Source organism: Spinacia oleracea, chromosome 2, assembly GCF_020520425.1.
Source record: "Spinacia oleracea cultivar Varoflay chromosome 2, BTI_SOV_V1, whole genome shotgun sequence".
Classification (NCBI taxonomy): domain Eukaryota; kingdom Viridiplantae; phylum Streptophyta; class Magnoliopsida; order Caryophyllales; family Amaranthaceae; genus Spinacia; species Spinacia oleracea.
Genome location: NC_079488.1, coordinates 74882822 through 74897846, shown reverse-complemented (window position 1 = coordinate 74897846; position 15025 = coordinate 74882822). Strand labels below are relative to the sequence as shown.

The following is a 15025-nucleotide window of genomic DNA, read 5'->3' as shown; positions in this document are numbered from 1 at the left end:
TCTAAAATAATCAAAAGGTCTTGCATACATAAGGTGTTTACCCAGTTTTCTCTAACTTTTACTCAGTTATCTCTAACTTTATATTATTAAATAAAAGTTGATAGATAAACATTTTAAAGGGTTAAATGATTAATTTTATACATTATTAGTAATTTTGAAGAAATATTTTTTATTAAATTGAAAAATTGATCACAAAAAATAGATAACTTTTACATATATAAGAGTAACTTTTAAACATTTTACGTTAACTTTAGCTTTGGTGTACAATATTTATCGTACACCCATGTAAATAAGAATTTGTGTAAAATAATTACCTTCTTGTGGTGATAGTGCAGAATAGGAACTTCGATAAATTATGAAATACTAAAAAATGCATATGTTTAGCATTCTTTCCATTTTTCTCGAACATATGATGATAAAAAATAAAAATAAAAGGGGTTCATGAGTCTAAAATAATTGCTTTCTTGTGGTGATAAGAAAAAGGGTTCATGCCTCTAAAATAATTGCCTTCTTGTGGTGATAAGAAATTGATATCTTGTGTATATATTGTTCTTCCCAATGAAAAATCTTGTGATTCTACTTTTCTAATGCCAAGATATATTTTTTTTTTTCAAAATATTGTTAAGATAATCCTTTACATTTGTTACTTAAGACAATTAGCGGTTTTACATTACATAAACCTCACAATTGTATTTCTACTTGATATACTAGCTAGAAGGTAGTAGTTAGGAGGAAATTAGACATATACAATTCTAAAAAATTTACCCTAGTTTGTATTTTTTTTTTTTTGAAAATTGTCAAATTTTTTATTCTTTTAGAAATAAATGCTCTAAATTAACCACTAGAAAACCCATATTAAAAATATAATTTTTTAAAAAAAAACAAAAAAAAAACTATAAAGTCAATTAGAGAAAAAGAAAGCTAATAATCTAATATACAAGCACAGATAGGAGAAATAGAACAAGCCGCAGCCAACTATACATTAATAGCCTTTTCAGCAGAGTATATAGAATGCTCTATATCTTACATCAAACTAAATTACCACTTGAGTTTATAGACAAAAATTTCAGCTGGCACAAGATAGGCAATTACCAGATGGTATCAGATGTTAGCTTACTCGTAAATCATAATGCATTGTTCTATACAGGTTCCATAGAGTTCTTATACGAGTTCTTTAGCTCATGCCATACACAAAATAGGGTGTCATATTTATCTTCATCAGAAATACTCACTTCGCTACATGGAAGAGAAAGTATGGTCTTTAGCCATTGTTCATGGATGGTTGAGAACTCTGATCTTTGCTCGCTTGACTTGAAGTTCTTCCCTATCATTTCTTTCATTGCCTCGCCAGCAGTTGAAGCAGCGTCAACTACTTGCTTGGGTATTCCAGCCATAAGAGCCACTTGTAAGCCGTAGCTTGAAGGACAAGCACCGGCTGCTAGGCGATACAGAAATACCAAATCAAAGTCCTTTCCTGAGGGAGATCTTGGCTTCATAGCACAGGACATATGTTGTAGCGAAACATGAGGATGAGATGCGAATTCTTTTGTTAGCGGGTGGTAATGAGTGGCAAACAGTAAACGGCAGTTCACCTTCTCAATCAGATGGCGAAATACCTGCAGAGATTACCAGAAAGATTAACTTTTATTAACTAACTATTTTAAATTCTTGTTATCAGAATAGACTGATTACTGCCAAACAATGTTAATAAGCAAACAGGAGAATACATTGATCAAACACGACACAACTATTGTTTTCTTCAATGGAAGACTATTCTGGATTTCCGCTACATGACTACATATATCAATTTTACCATAAAAAGGACCAAATCAATCCAGTTGATACCGAATGATATCCGAATACTGTTAATAATTTTGTTGGTGATGTGTGCATTCATCAATGTGGGTGCCAGTGTGTTATAAACTGCAATACATTCCAATCTCAGACATGCATTTGTTGAATAACAATTAGCAATGTTAACAGCAAATTCTAGTTCCATAAACAACAGGAAAAAGTGCAAATTAACGAGCCTTCACTTTAACGAGCATATAGCTAGTATACCATCCATAGCCTACTAAGTCCAGGATCCAATTGGCATGAAATGAATTCATATGATATTAGCATTAGCAATTTAGCACGTATATGAAGGAGGATTCAGAAGCTTGACCACATCACGTGGTGCATAAATTCAAGGCAGAACATTTCTTTCAATGACCAATTAATGATAATTGAGAGGGAAAATGAGAAGTTCAAATTACTCACAGCGTATGCTATGGCGTAACCATCAAAAGTACTTGTTCCTCGACCCAGCTCATCAAGAAGGACAAGAGAATCTTGTGTTGCATTTTGGAGAACTGATGCTGTTTCCGCACACTCAATGTAAAAAGTACCTGCAGATTGTTTCAGAACCAATAACTAACAATGTATTTTGCAACTTGGTGCTGTGAACCAAAACGATAATGCATACATGACTAACAAAAAAGAGAGAAAAAATCCATAGGAAATCAAGCATTGACTCCAATTCTTTCTCTTTTTCTGGTCATCATGGTTTCCCTACAATTGTAAATAAGTTCATGCCCTTCCATCAAAAGAACAGTATAAGATGTTATGCAGCCTAATCAAAATACAAAAGCTCTGTTGTATATGATAGTCATACATTTATATCTAACAGTATTACACAGAAGTGAATCACAATAAGCAACTTAAAGACTTGCCATTATTTTTTGGGGTAAACAGAAAACTTTATCACAAAAGGAAAACAAAATTTGTTTTTATGCAAAAGAACTTATTATATTAAAATACAAGGAAAATTCATATTCATGTCATCCACAGCACAGGTGAAAGAAGTGGTGCATTGTTTAGGTTTCGGGGGGTATTATATTATCTGCTTAGCAGTCCATTTTGGTCAAGACAACTAATTTAGCTACAAGAGACGACTTCTTAGGGCACTTAGGCTTCAACCCAAAAAAAAGGGCACTTTGGCTCATGGCTTGTGACTTATTTGGATCATTAAATAACAGAATCCAATCCAACTTATATCTAATTGCACCCGGGACTCTAAATCCAGGAAATTAGTGGAAAAGGCTATTGTGAAACTTACTTTCACCGGTCATAATCCGATCAGTTGCACCAAGCCTCGTGAAAATAGTGTCAGCAACTGATAGCACACACATCTCACTTGGCACATAGCAGCCAAGCTGAAAGAAAATTCATAGAACAAAATTAGATATGTATAACCATCCAGAAAATGACAGCTCATAATAGATTGGATATAGGCAGTCTTTTTCTCTATTCAAAAGAAGAAGAAAAAAGAACCTGTGCCAATATAACTGCTAGACAGGCAGCACGCAAGAGAGTTGATTTTCCCCCCATGTTTGGTCCAGTCAACAGCAGAGTCCGGGGATGATGGCCGTTTGTACCCTCTCCCAGTATCATATCATTTGGGACAGGAACTCCATTTTCTCTTAGAGCAAATGGATGCCACAATCCTTTAATATTCAGTATAGGTCCTTTGCTATTTTGGCAAACCGTATTAGAAGTAGACTGTGGTAGAATAGAAGGCCGGCACATAGATCCACTTGAATCAATTGCGATGGCAGAAAACGATCTTAGTACATCTATGCAACATAGGGCAAATATTACTTGAGACCATTGACTAGCTTTCTCAACAAACAACTCAATCAAAATAGAAAGTGTCTCAGCATCGGCTTCTGTTGCATCATGGTCCTGAACAATTTGATAAAGTTTTTATTAATCCCTAAAGATATATGAACAGAACTGATTTCAGGCAAATAGACAAGATATATTATGCATTATGAAATTCCTGAGGAAGCATAGCAGTCAAGGTGACTTGTTCTGCTATATGTATGATGATGGCATAGGTATTGCAAAATTGGAATATTTCTAAACTTAAAGCAGGCAAGCATTTTGGAGACCATTCTTGTTTTTCATGGCTCAAGCACCTAAAGCAAAATTTTCAAAATAATCATATGCAGCAATCTGAAAGAAGCTGACCTGATATTTGGGGAAGTCACTGTCAATAGCCGCTTCAAACTGGCTAAGAAACTCACTAAGGGCATTATGCTCACTAAGCTGCGGGATGTCCAGGACTTTTGATAGCAACGACATGAGATGCTCGTCATTGTGTAGCAAAATAAGTAAGTTCATCCCAATTCGAAAACCTTTTACAATCGATCCAAATACTTTCACCTGCATCATGTCAAATATAAAGCCTTTAAAAATTACGCATGATGAATAATTGATCAGCCATAATACTGCTTCAAGAAAGTTAATGACACACTTTGCCAATCAGCCACTTGAGTAAGACAGAAGCCGGCTGTGTACCAGATAAAAGGTTCAATCCGTTTCAATGAAGATTTTGTTTAGTGAATCATATTTTTAAAAATTGCCATGAAAAGGGAAATTATTGTAGAGAATCTTTTCTTTACTCTATAATTTATAAGCTCACTATTCTCAATTAACATATCTAGTCCCCTAGAATGCCCATTATATCCTGAAGACTTAAGGTACTAAACATTCAATGATAGAATGCTGAGAACTGGCTACATAATAATGCCAGTACAAAACTACAAACTATGGTTACATACTGATACATTTGTAAACCAATTAAAGACCATGGTCAAACATTCTAGATTACATACAACTATGAAATACGGAGTATTTAACAAACTGACAAGGTGATGTGCCAATTTCAGAAAACAGAATGCTCAACTATCTGGAAAGCATTGATCAAAATCAATTTGATTTCACGAATTATCTGATCAATCCTTCCACCACAATAAGCCACTTACACCAATTTCGAAGATCCTTAATACACACCCCGAATTTCAGGAAAAAAGAATTGGAGCCCTTACAGCTTCACAAAAAACTCTAAACTTAAAGGTGAAATGGAAAAATTCATCATTTGGTGAACTGAGGACACCTTCTACAAACTCAATATGACAACTTCAGTTATTTCTTCATGTTATGGTATTTATGTTTACCTGACAGAAACATCAGCTCAGAAACAACAGTGTTGTTGAAGAGATAAATACAGGTAAGTTTAACAAAGCCAAGAATCTCGAAATGCAAGAATTCATTCGCAATGGTGCTATTAAAACATAACAGAAGTACCCTTACCCTTTGTTTCAATGTTTTCTTTCCTACCAGCGGCATCGTGAGTATAGCTTGCGAATGAACCATAGCTTTAACCTTGGCAAGCAACCTTTCTAAGTCTGGAATCTTGCGCAGATATTGTGCCACAATTAACATGATTTCTGAACGCGTAATTAAGGCCTCGACCACATTAAGTCTATTATTGATTTCCTCAACGTCCTTCAATGGGTGACAAATCCAACTCCTCAAAAGTCGCTTCCCAGAAGGAGTTATACAATTATCAAGATATTTGAATAATGTACCTGAAAACAAAAGAATTAAACTCTACAAGTGCACATTGGAGCACCATGATATTGTTAATCATTATCTATGTATTGAAGAGTTCACAAGAATCACCAGCTGAGCCGCCATCAGCGTTGTTATGAAAAACCTCAAGATTGATAAGTGTCTGTCCGTCCATTCTGAGGCAACCCCTATATACTTGGTATGGCAACACATCTCCATAGCATAAAACATCATCCAACTATAAAAGGAAGCATCAACACATTACAGGAGATGATGACAGTAAATTGCATTATACCAAAGAAAATAAATGGTCAGCATACCATCAGCCTGGATAAATGATCAATGAGGCCGCCCAGAGCACACAAGGTAAATTCATGAGTTGTTACACCATCAAGCAGATGATCCCACAGGTCGCCAGAATCTTTGAAGTATTTCTTTGACTGGATCACATCCTTCACTTCTGAGGCAGCTAAGAAACCATTAACGGGAAGCATGGGTGTGATTTGTACACCCGTGGAACCTGCAAATTGTTAAAAATTTAGGGATACTGCACAAACAAGTACAGAACACAACTTTTTGCAATTAGAAATATAAGCCAAGCAAAATTTGTTTGTTTCCATAGGGAAGAGTAAGACTGCAACAGAGCCGAGCCAGCTCGGTGAGCCCTCAGTCCTCGGGCTAGACTTTATCAACTCTCTAGCGGTGTTACTCTAACCACAATGGTAGACAGGGAACAGTTAAATTTGATTTATAGGGAATGTTTAGTGGGAAAAGGTGCATGTGGTGAGCATTATAGATTTACAGGCCATAAAATTGGAGAGAGAAAAAACGTATCACATGCTTTGCCTATGCATCAATTATTTTGAGTCCTTTGTTATGGTTTGCAGCACATAGTTCTCGGAATTTATTCAAATGACTAGCCAGGCATGGAATTGATCTGCTGAGTCTACTTACTTTATTCACGTTTCTCCATTAGAACTAATACAGAAAAATTAACAGTCTATACTTGAAAGAGAAGGCAGTTATGAAATGCAATGAAATAAAGAATTATCAGAAAGGAAGCTACTAAGCGACAACAGTTGTAAACCTGTAGATGAGTACTTCTTTAGCACTTTCTGAGCTTCTTTTGATAAATCTGCAAAAGAATGAGATGACAAAAAGGAACCCAAAAACTTAACATTTCACGGATGGGAAACCGATATTTTTATTATTATTCATAAATGCGTATATTGATGAATACCAAATCGAAATATGTTTACCTCGAGTTTCATAAATAATTTCCTTCGGTGACACCTAGAACCAAAAGATTAGAGTACTAGAGTCAAACTTCGATTGCATATGTCACACATCCAAAATCTATGTAATTGTGAAATCCAAGAACATACTTGCATCAACAAGGCCATTAGAGCAGCACAGGAAGCATCATCACTGACAGAACCAATCCACACTTTCATTGCAGCACAATCAACAAAAGCAAAACCGAATACTGTAGTGCCACCATCCAACCCACAAGATCCCTACATATATATTTTTTCAAAAGTGGCAAATTAGAAGAATGATAGTGTTTAGAAGATACATTGGTGTTAAAATAAAAAGTTGAATTTAACATGTTCAATCGTAGCAATTCCCAAACTAAAGGTCATATTTGACTTTATTTAGATCGAAGTTCCTCATTTTTAAGTATAGCTTTACCAAAAACAAAACACCACGGACTTATTTCAGCGTGTATTTTTGGAGTAGTAACTTCCAATAATAATAACAAATAATTGTCATAATTTCAACTAGGACAGTTGTATTAAAGATTTAAAACAAAGGGAAAACTCTGCCTTTCCACTTTCAGATAATAGGTAAATCAGTCATTGAAGTTATTGCTGACCCCATGAACACATCTTTTCTCGTAAGTTGTGCTAAATCTTGACATCTATGACGCATTGGAAATTTGGAATGGACAAGCTATAAAATCAGCTGCGCTGTATTAAATATATGATGGCTAGTATTTGCCATGACGCATTGAATATATCTTTCCTGAGCTAGTTTAGGTAGATCAATTGAATGTTCGAAAATTTACACTTGATCATGAATGATAAAGGAATGTTTAAAAAATATGAATTAGTCTACAAGACACATGTAAAATAGAAATCAGTCACTGTATACTTCTATGAACTCCAGCTGATTTGGAAACAGCCCCTTTCTCATTGTGTTTTTTTGTGCCAAAGATTCACTTATGTGTACCTCTCGAAAATGGAAGGCCACAAACTGAATGTACCTACTTGGAACCCTCAATTATATATCTAATACCAATATAGCAGGGTTTGTAGTAACCTTGGGAATAGAATAAAAATTCAAAGCATTGTGGTCAAGCAACACTGTTTTTTGACTTTGAATGTTCTGACATTAATGATACGAATGAAAGTTACAAATTGCAATGACAAAAACTGCTGATATTTCTACTTATCATTCAACCAAACTTTTAAAGTAACATCCATTTTCATAAAAGATTACATGGAAAGGAAGAATAAGCTGACTTCAAATGTTCTAACCTCCTTTATTGCCAAGAGATGGACAGCATCGGGGCCAATGTTATCATCAGCTGCTGTTGATGGTGTGATCACACTGACCAACTTTCTAGGGATAATCTGTAACCCATGAGGCAATAATTAGTTAAGGATACAACTGTCACAACAACCTGAAACAAAGAGAGACATAAAATGATGTGCTGTAAAGCAGAGATAGGCAGTAAAATTTCAAGAACATGCTCTTGAACGGGTGGGCTTAGGTGTTCCAATTACCCAACTTTCTTCTGCATGGACAATTTTGTTGTGATGGTATCCATGCTTCATTTCTCGTAGAAGGTTCCTTTTTCACATATACTTATGAGTTATGAAACAGCGAAGCTGATCTCTGCTCTTGCAATACCCATTTTTTCTATAATAAGACCAGTTTGAAGGACCAAAACTAGTACAGAGAAGAAAAATAACAAGATATGATGGGTCCATAAAGATAGAAATATCTTTTACACTATTTACGCCTAGACATTATTGAACAGAATCGTGAATGCAGAATAATAAAGTTGATCACCCATCTCCATTAGCTGCTTTACTAATATGACACTGACAAGGGCTAGAAGTTTTAACAAATTCCAGTTTCCCTGCTAATGTCTTGGGAGAAAATAGAAAGTACTTGTCCGATACAAAGCCATGAGTAGCTTGCCCATTATCCTGTGTGGATGTGTGCTGTTAAAGAATTAAAATAATATTTGACTAGTCTTAATATGATCTATGAGCACCATACTGCCTGTTATTCTGGTGGCCAAGACACAATTTACTTCGCGAAGTAATTGAATAAAAAGTTGGTTTAGTAAAGGTGGACAAGAAACTGAAAAACTCTAAACACAGATGCTGTCATAAATTTCACTATTTAAAACCTTGAGACATAGCCGACGGGACTTACTGCACTTGCACCCCTTGCTTTTACTTGATCAGATGTCTCTAGCTGCTCTATTCGTCCAACTTTATACCTTCAACCGAAAATTTCAATTTTTTAGATAAGGAATTACAACAGGCATTGAAAGTAATAGACATATTTCACAAAACGATTTCACAGTTTACACAAGCATGTGATTATGTGAATAAGCGGCTGACTCGCACTAGCAAGCTCCAAAGTAACTACGGAAGTACAAACAAACGAGAAACTTGCTATGCGTAGAAAGTTTTGGACTGGTGAGGTCTTGGGGGATAACAAAACTATCAATAGTAAACCCCATGAAGAGTTGAGCAAGCCGAACATTTGAAAGCAGGTCGAATCAGTCTCACTGCTTAACAAGTTAACATTAAGATTTGATAGCAAATAGTACATACATTGCTCCAATGTGAATTGTGAAAAATTGGGATAAGCTAAAGCATCAGATATACGGAGTATGAACCAATATTCAAGATAATGAAGAACATGAGGCTATAAATGTGAATGAATATGATAACTCAAGTAAATCTTGACATATATACATACTTTAGGCAATTTGCTACTAACCAGAAGAAAAAATAGCAGTCATAAAAATAAATATGACTTGGAAAAAATGATGCTGAAACACCAGAAAAAAGGCAAGCAACAATATCTTATATCAGCAAGGTAAATATTCACTCTTCTTTGCAAGTCCTTTAACAAAGAATGGTCAATATTCTCGCAGCAGTTGGGAAAGAAAACAAATTAGTCTACACAAACAGGAAAGAAAAAGATCATAGTGAAGCCTGGAATTCCATACCCTCGAGCAACCAACTTCTGCACCGCATCATCAATGCCATTTTCAGATATACCAACCTGGCCATATGTAGGGGACACATAAATGTGAAATAGGCTGGTCAGGAATAATATTTCACATTAAACTAAGAAAAAACAAGTAGCAAACAGTAGATTAGAAAAACACACCTGTCTACATTTCCCCACACCACTATTTGTCAATTTCCAATCCAGTTCCTTATGGCCTACTTCAGCATCTAGCTCATAAAGTTCATAGAACTTTCCCTACATTAACACATTTGCAATATATTAGTCAATAATTTCCCAAGAAAGTTGCAAATCCCAGCTGAAAAACATACAACTATAGCAGAAGCCTACACACTACTGGTGAAATCCCAGTTTAAAACAGGAACTTACCACTTTGAAAAACAACAGCACATCCATGTATTGACATTTAACACTCCAGTACTGTTTTTGTGATGCTGACATTTTCTTCAAGGTGTCAGGTGGTATATATAGTGTCCTTTTATCATAAAGAGGGTCAGTAGGCCTTTTTCCGTTTGCATCCCTAATTCTAGAAGGATTGAGCCACTCAAACTTACTACCTACTTCCGGAACATCCTGAGAAATATTGTTTCCTGGCTTTGAATCTTCCTCACGAAATTTCACTCTTTTGCTAGAATTTGTCAGGTTGAAATTACTTATATCTCCAAAATTAGTACAATCCTCTTGAATTCTCTTTAGGCGTGGAACAAAAGGTCGGCCCAATGGTGTTTCTGGGTGGAGATCAATGGCATCACTGTTGTTGTTCACTGAACAGTGCTGACTTAGTGCCCCATTAAAATTATTCTCAGGAACCTTACAAGAGCCAGATTCCTGGGGCACTTCTTTGCATTCATTAAATATATCAAACATTGAGCAAACAACCGAAGAACCACCATGGTCTTGGTTCCTGCAAGCGTCACAACTCATGTTAACATATCGCGCATACACAACAAGTCCTCAGGTAATAGATATACTCAAGGACAAACTCAGGTAAAAGTATAAATAACTCCACTAATATAATGTCCTCAAAAGATACAGTCTGCAACATCACAAGGCAGACCACTAAAACTATCAATGTCTCATTGTCTACAAATAACTTACTTGAACAACTGACAGCATAGAATAGAATTCACCAGGGCATCGTTCATTACACGAAAAGTTAAACATCAATTAATTCACAAAAACATTTCAAATATCTCCTTCATTTGGCTTCTGCATTTCAGTTTTTAAATTTTCCTTTTGAATTACCTGGTTCACTTCTGGAATTAAATTCACACATAAACTTACCTTTCCATCCTTCACTGAATATTACTTCGTACTCCGTATGTCTTAATTCTTAAACATAACCACAAGATGCCAGACAATTTGAATGAGATGAAGCCATTCAACAGGTTCTATCAACTTTTCAGACCCTCCATTCACATCGGACTAACTTCGAAACAACTAAAAAGTTATATCAAAGCAATGAACTGATCTAGTAGCTAGATACACCAATATTATACTAACATTTAACTCATAAATCAAGCAATTACACAAAAAATGCTTAAATTACAATGCCAAAGAAACTTACAACAGCACATCCACAAATCATCCTTCATTCCCAATTCCAACACTAAGACTCGTGCATTTAATTAATCAATTTCAATTAAACCAGTCATAGCAAAGCAAATTGAATGAAAGAAACTACGCAGAAACCCTAGAAATGTGAGGTTTAAGGAGAAATCGAACGAACCGCTGAGAATATTTGTCATTTGGATTGGCCTTGGCAAATTTGTGCATAATACTAGTGAAAGCTGAAGATTTCCGGTTATCAGTGGGAGTTAAATTATCAACCAGAACCTGACGAGGAACTTTCTCGGGAGGAGTGTCGGTTCCTCGGATTTCATCGAGAGTAGAAACAGCAGGTTTAGAATTAGTGGTGTTAGGTTTGTTAGTAGCGCCATTAAAGCTTTGCTGTGAAGGGAGATTATGGCGGATTCCAGTGCCGTTGAGCTTGTCTCCGGCGCCGGAGTTTTGGTTTTCTGGCGAGGGTTTCTGAAAGAAGGAGAGGATTGACCTTTGCCGTTGCATGTTGAGGAGAGGGAGAGAGTGAAGAATGGAGAAATGGAGGGAAAATGGAGGATTGTTTAGGGCAGTGAAGTTAAGTAGACACCATTTGAAGTGTTCGCTGGAATTCTACAAAGGGTTTGTTTTGGCGCCATTTCCAAGCCACGCTTTGAGGATTTTTTAGCCCTACAAATAATGGAATTCTACAAAGTGTTTGTTTAAGACATTTGAATTGACTTATTAATTTAATGGATGTTAGTTGATAGTGGGGTATTTTTTTAATATAGTTAGTGGGAAATGTGTAAGAGGTGGAGAGTTATGAGGAGGGCGTCAAAATAGCAGCCATGCATGTATTTGCAAATACATGCCAGGGGCATATTGGTACTTTCGCGCACAATTTGAAAATGCTGAGCAAGCAATTCCGTTTGGCTACGTGGACTCCGTAACGGCCAACTTGTCATCCTCACTCACTCCTCACTTGAATCATCTTCCAACTTCTCTCTCTCTCCTTGCGCGATTTCTGAAAACCCAAAAAACGAAATTGAATTTCTAAAAACAATCACTCAATCAAGGTGCATTTGTTCTCAGAGGAAGCATTCAAGTTCTAGTGACAGAATTTCGCGCAAGAATCACTAGGAATTTGATCGAATTTCTGTACGTGAAAAAGCCCCAAATTTTCGAGGTAAAACCCTAATTTGAAATTAATTAGGGTTTTTGTTTATATATTTGAAATTATTGTCAATTGTTTATAGATTTGGGCTTGATATGATTTTTGCATAATGTTTGCATAAATTTTAACACCACTTGAGCAAATGTTTGCATAAATTGTATTAATTCGCACTAATTTACCCTATTTTGGTGAGAATGGATTTTTGTTGATTTCAGCTGTGAATTGCTTGTGCATTAATCCTGATAAAGATGATAAATTGAATGTGATAAAGTGCTTGCATCATTCCTGATAAAGATGATAAATTGATACGATTTAATTAATTGCTTGAGTTGGTTTTATAATTCTGTTTAAATGGTTGAAGTAGTTTCAATTTGTTGGTTAAATGGGAAATAGTGTTAGGTTTTTTTTCCAATAATTTGGTATTGGTATTTGCAATTCATCGAAATAGAAATTGGTCATAACTTTGTTTATAATGAAACTCTGATTGATTTTTTTAGAATAAGGTGGTGGCATGCCTTGTTGTGATGGTGGAGGTGTAGGTGGTGGTGGTGGTGGTGGTGGATGGGTCTGCTAGTTGTGATGTATCGGTGTATGGTATTTGCAAATCTTGCCTTTTTATCTTGTTTTTTGATTGGTGTTTGGGTAGTCGGAAGCCGGTTCTATAAAAAGAGGAGTATGTTGATGTGATTGAATGCATGGTATTTGCAACAAGCTTGTAAGGGTTGTTTCCGTTGTTGTGAAAGTGTTAGGGAACCCCCGCTTCTTGTTTGTCAGTTGTTTGTTGTTAGTTGAATGTTAATCGATGTTAATCGAGTTTGTGTAGTTTGAGTGTCCTGGTATTAGTTGTGTAGTTTGACATTCCTGGTTTAATTTTGTGTAGAAGTTAGTATGGGGAATTTAAAGATGACGAAGAAAGGGGGTGGTTCAAAGAAAGCTGGGAGAACCCCTCCGAAGAAGCATGTTGTGAAACCTAGTGCAAGTGGTAGTAGGAAGAAGAAGAGGCAGAAGCTGGTGTACCAGGAGGCAAGTGAAGATCTAGATGGCGTACAATGCAGCGAGGAGGAAAGTAGTGAAGAGGAGTCCTCCTCCGAGGAGTCCTCCTCTGAGGAGTGCTCTGCTTCATCTTCTGTGTCATCCACGGAAGGGTCAGAAGGTGATTCCTCGTCTTCATCTTCTTCTTCGGAGGAGGAAGAGCCAAGAAAGAGAAAGAGGAAGAAGTCCTCGAAGAAGGCCTCAAAAAAGGCCTCGAAGAAGGTAAATTTTAGTATTTTAAGTAATACTAAATTATTGTTTTAAATTAAATAAGTATTATTTGCAATAAAATATAAATTTAAATAAATTTAGTATTATGTTAAATAAGCTTTAACAGGTTTGCGTAATATATTTTCAGGTTTCGAAGAAAAAGAGCAAGAGTGCCGGGGAGATTGTCAAGGCACGTAATCGTGTTGTCTTGACGCATTTACGAACTTGTGAAAAGGTAAATTGTGTTATTTATGTTAGATTTAACATTTGAGTATTAGAATTTCTTTAGTAATGTATTATAAAAGTTATATAATTTATAAAAGTTATATGTATTATTTTTAAAATATTTCTTAATCAGGCCCCTAAAATTATTTGCCGGGTCGAGTCGTTCGTCAAGTTAATCAAGAAACTGGATGATTCAAGACGGGAAGAAGTAGAGAAAATGGGTTTCTCGGGGTTGTTGGAAATGAAGTTGGGGAAGTTGGACAGGAGGTTCTGTTACTGGTTGATGACCAGGGTAGATGCTGAGGGGCATGTAGAGTTTGGGGATGGGAATGTGTTCCGGTTTACCCCGCAACATGTTCAAAGGATTTTTGGGCTGCCAATGGGAACGAAGGATGTTCCTGCACCTGTGGCAATTGATTGGAAGGATCAGCAAATGGTACGTCCTGCCATTGAGCTATTTAAGATGTACGGTACTGGAGTTGCTGATCCTTCGAAGGATATGGTGTTGTTGGCGAAGGTAGCCAAAGTTGTGGAGGGGGAGAAAGATTCAGCGGGGGAGGTTATACCTCTAAGTACCCCTGGTGAGAAGCTAGCATTTAGGAATGCGTTCTTGGCTGTGGTAGTGAGCCACTTACTTTGCCCTACAGCCATGTGCACCAACCTGTCACACAAATTGATGGTTGTGGTTTCGTTGGGTGGTGTGGCAGAGGAGTACGATTGGTGCACGTGGACTTATAATAGGCTGATGGAACGTGTGGAAGTGTTTTTGAAGAGTTTTTACGATGATGGTTATGCTCGTGGATGCGGTGGCTGTGTTGTGGCCTTAATGGTAAGATTTGTGTCACATTTTAATTTATTTATTTGATTTTATATAACTGCAAATCTAGTTCTAATACTTGTTTGACTAAATTTGCAGATTTTTTACCTTGATCGCTTGGCGGGAACCCCCGTTGATGTAGAACCTTTACCTAGGTTGAAGGTTTGGGGAACCTGGAAGTGAAAAAAGCAATCAAGAGAGACAAGAGAAAAGGATATGACTATGGTAGATCCAAGGTAATACAAAATTACTTGATGTTTGATTGAAAAATATTTAGTTACGTTGTAATTAACGAGGTACTTATGTATTTGCAGTCAAAGAAGGTGGTTTATGATGGTGAAGTGAGA

At 36.3% G+C, this 15025-nt stretch overlaps 1 protein-coding gene across 1 annotated transcript; it reads right to left on the bottom strand.

Annotated features, from left to right (window-relative positions):
• Nucleotides 1-947: 947 nt before the first annotated feature.
• On the bottom strand, nt 948-11899 carry LOC110777243 (DNA mismatch repair protein MSH7). The gene is made up of 17 exons (XM_021981848.2): nt 11411-11899; nt 10051-10585; nt 9823-9918; nt 9659-9714; nt 8851-8917; nt 7941-8036; nt 6786-6917; nt 6660-6693; nt 6488-6535; nt 5721-5920; nt 5512-5638; nt 5140-5417; nt 4015-4209; nt 3316-3726; nt 3101-3197; nt 2263-2390; nt 948-1616 (listed from the first exon to the last, which is right to left on the bottom strand). Exons 1-17 carry the CDS (start codon nt 11746-11748, stop codon nt 1140-1142), a joined length of 3315 nt encoding a protein of 1104 aa, XP_021837540.1. The 5' UTR covers nt 11749-11899; the 3' UTR covers nt 948-1139.
• Nucleotides 11900-15025: the final 3126 nt, after the last annotated feature.

Coding starts and splice junctions, on each gene's coding strand:
- LOC110777243 (XM_021981848.2), bottom strand. CDS start 11,748: ATGCAACGGCAAAGGTCAATCCTCTCCTTCTTTCAGAAACCCTCGCCA. Junction 5,639..5,720: donor ATCATTTATCCAGGCTGATG/GTATGCTGACCA, acceptor TTCCTTTTATAG/TTGGATGATGTTTTATGCTA. Junction 1,617..2,262: donor GTTACGCCATAGCATACGCT/GTGAGTAATTTG, acceptor TAATCTCTGCAG/GTATTTCGCCATCTGATTGA.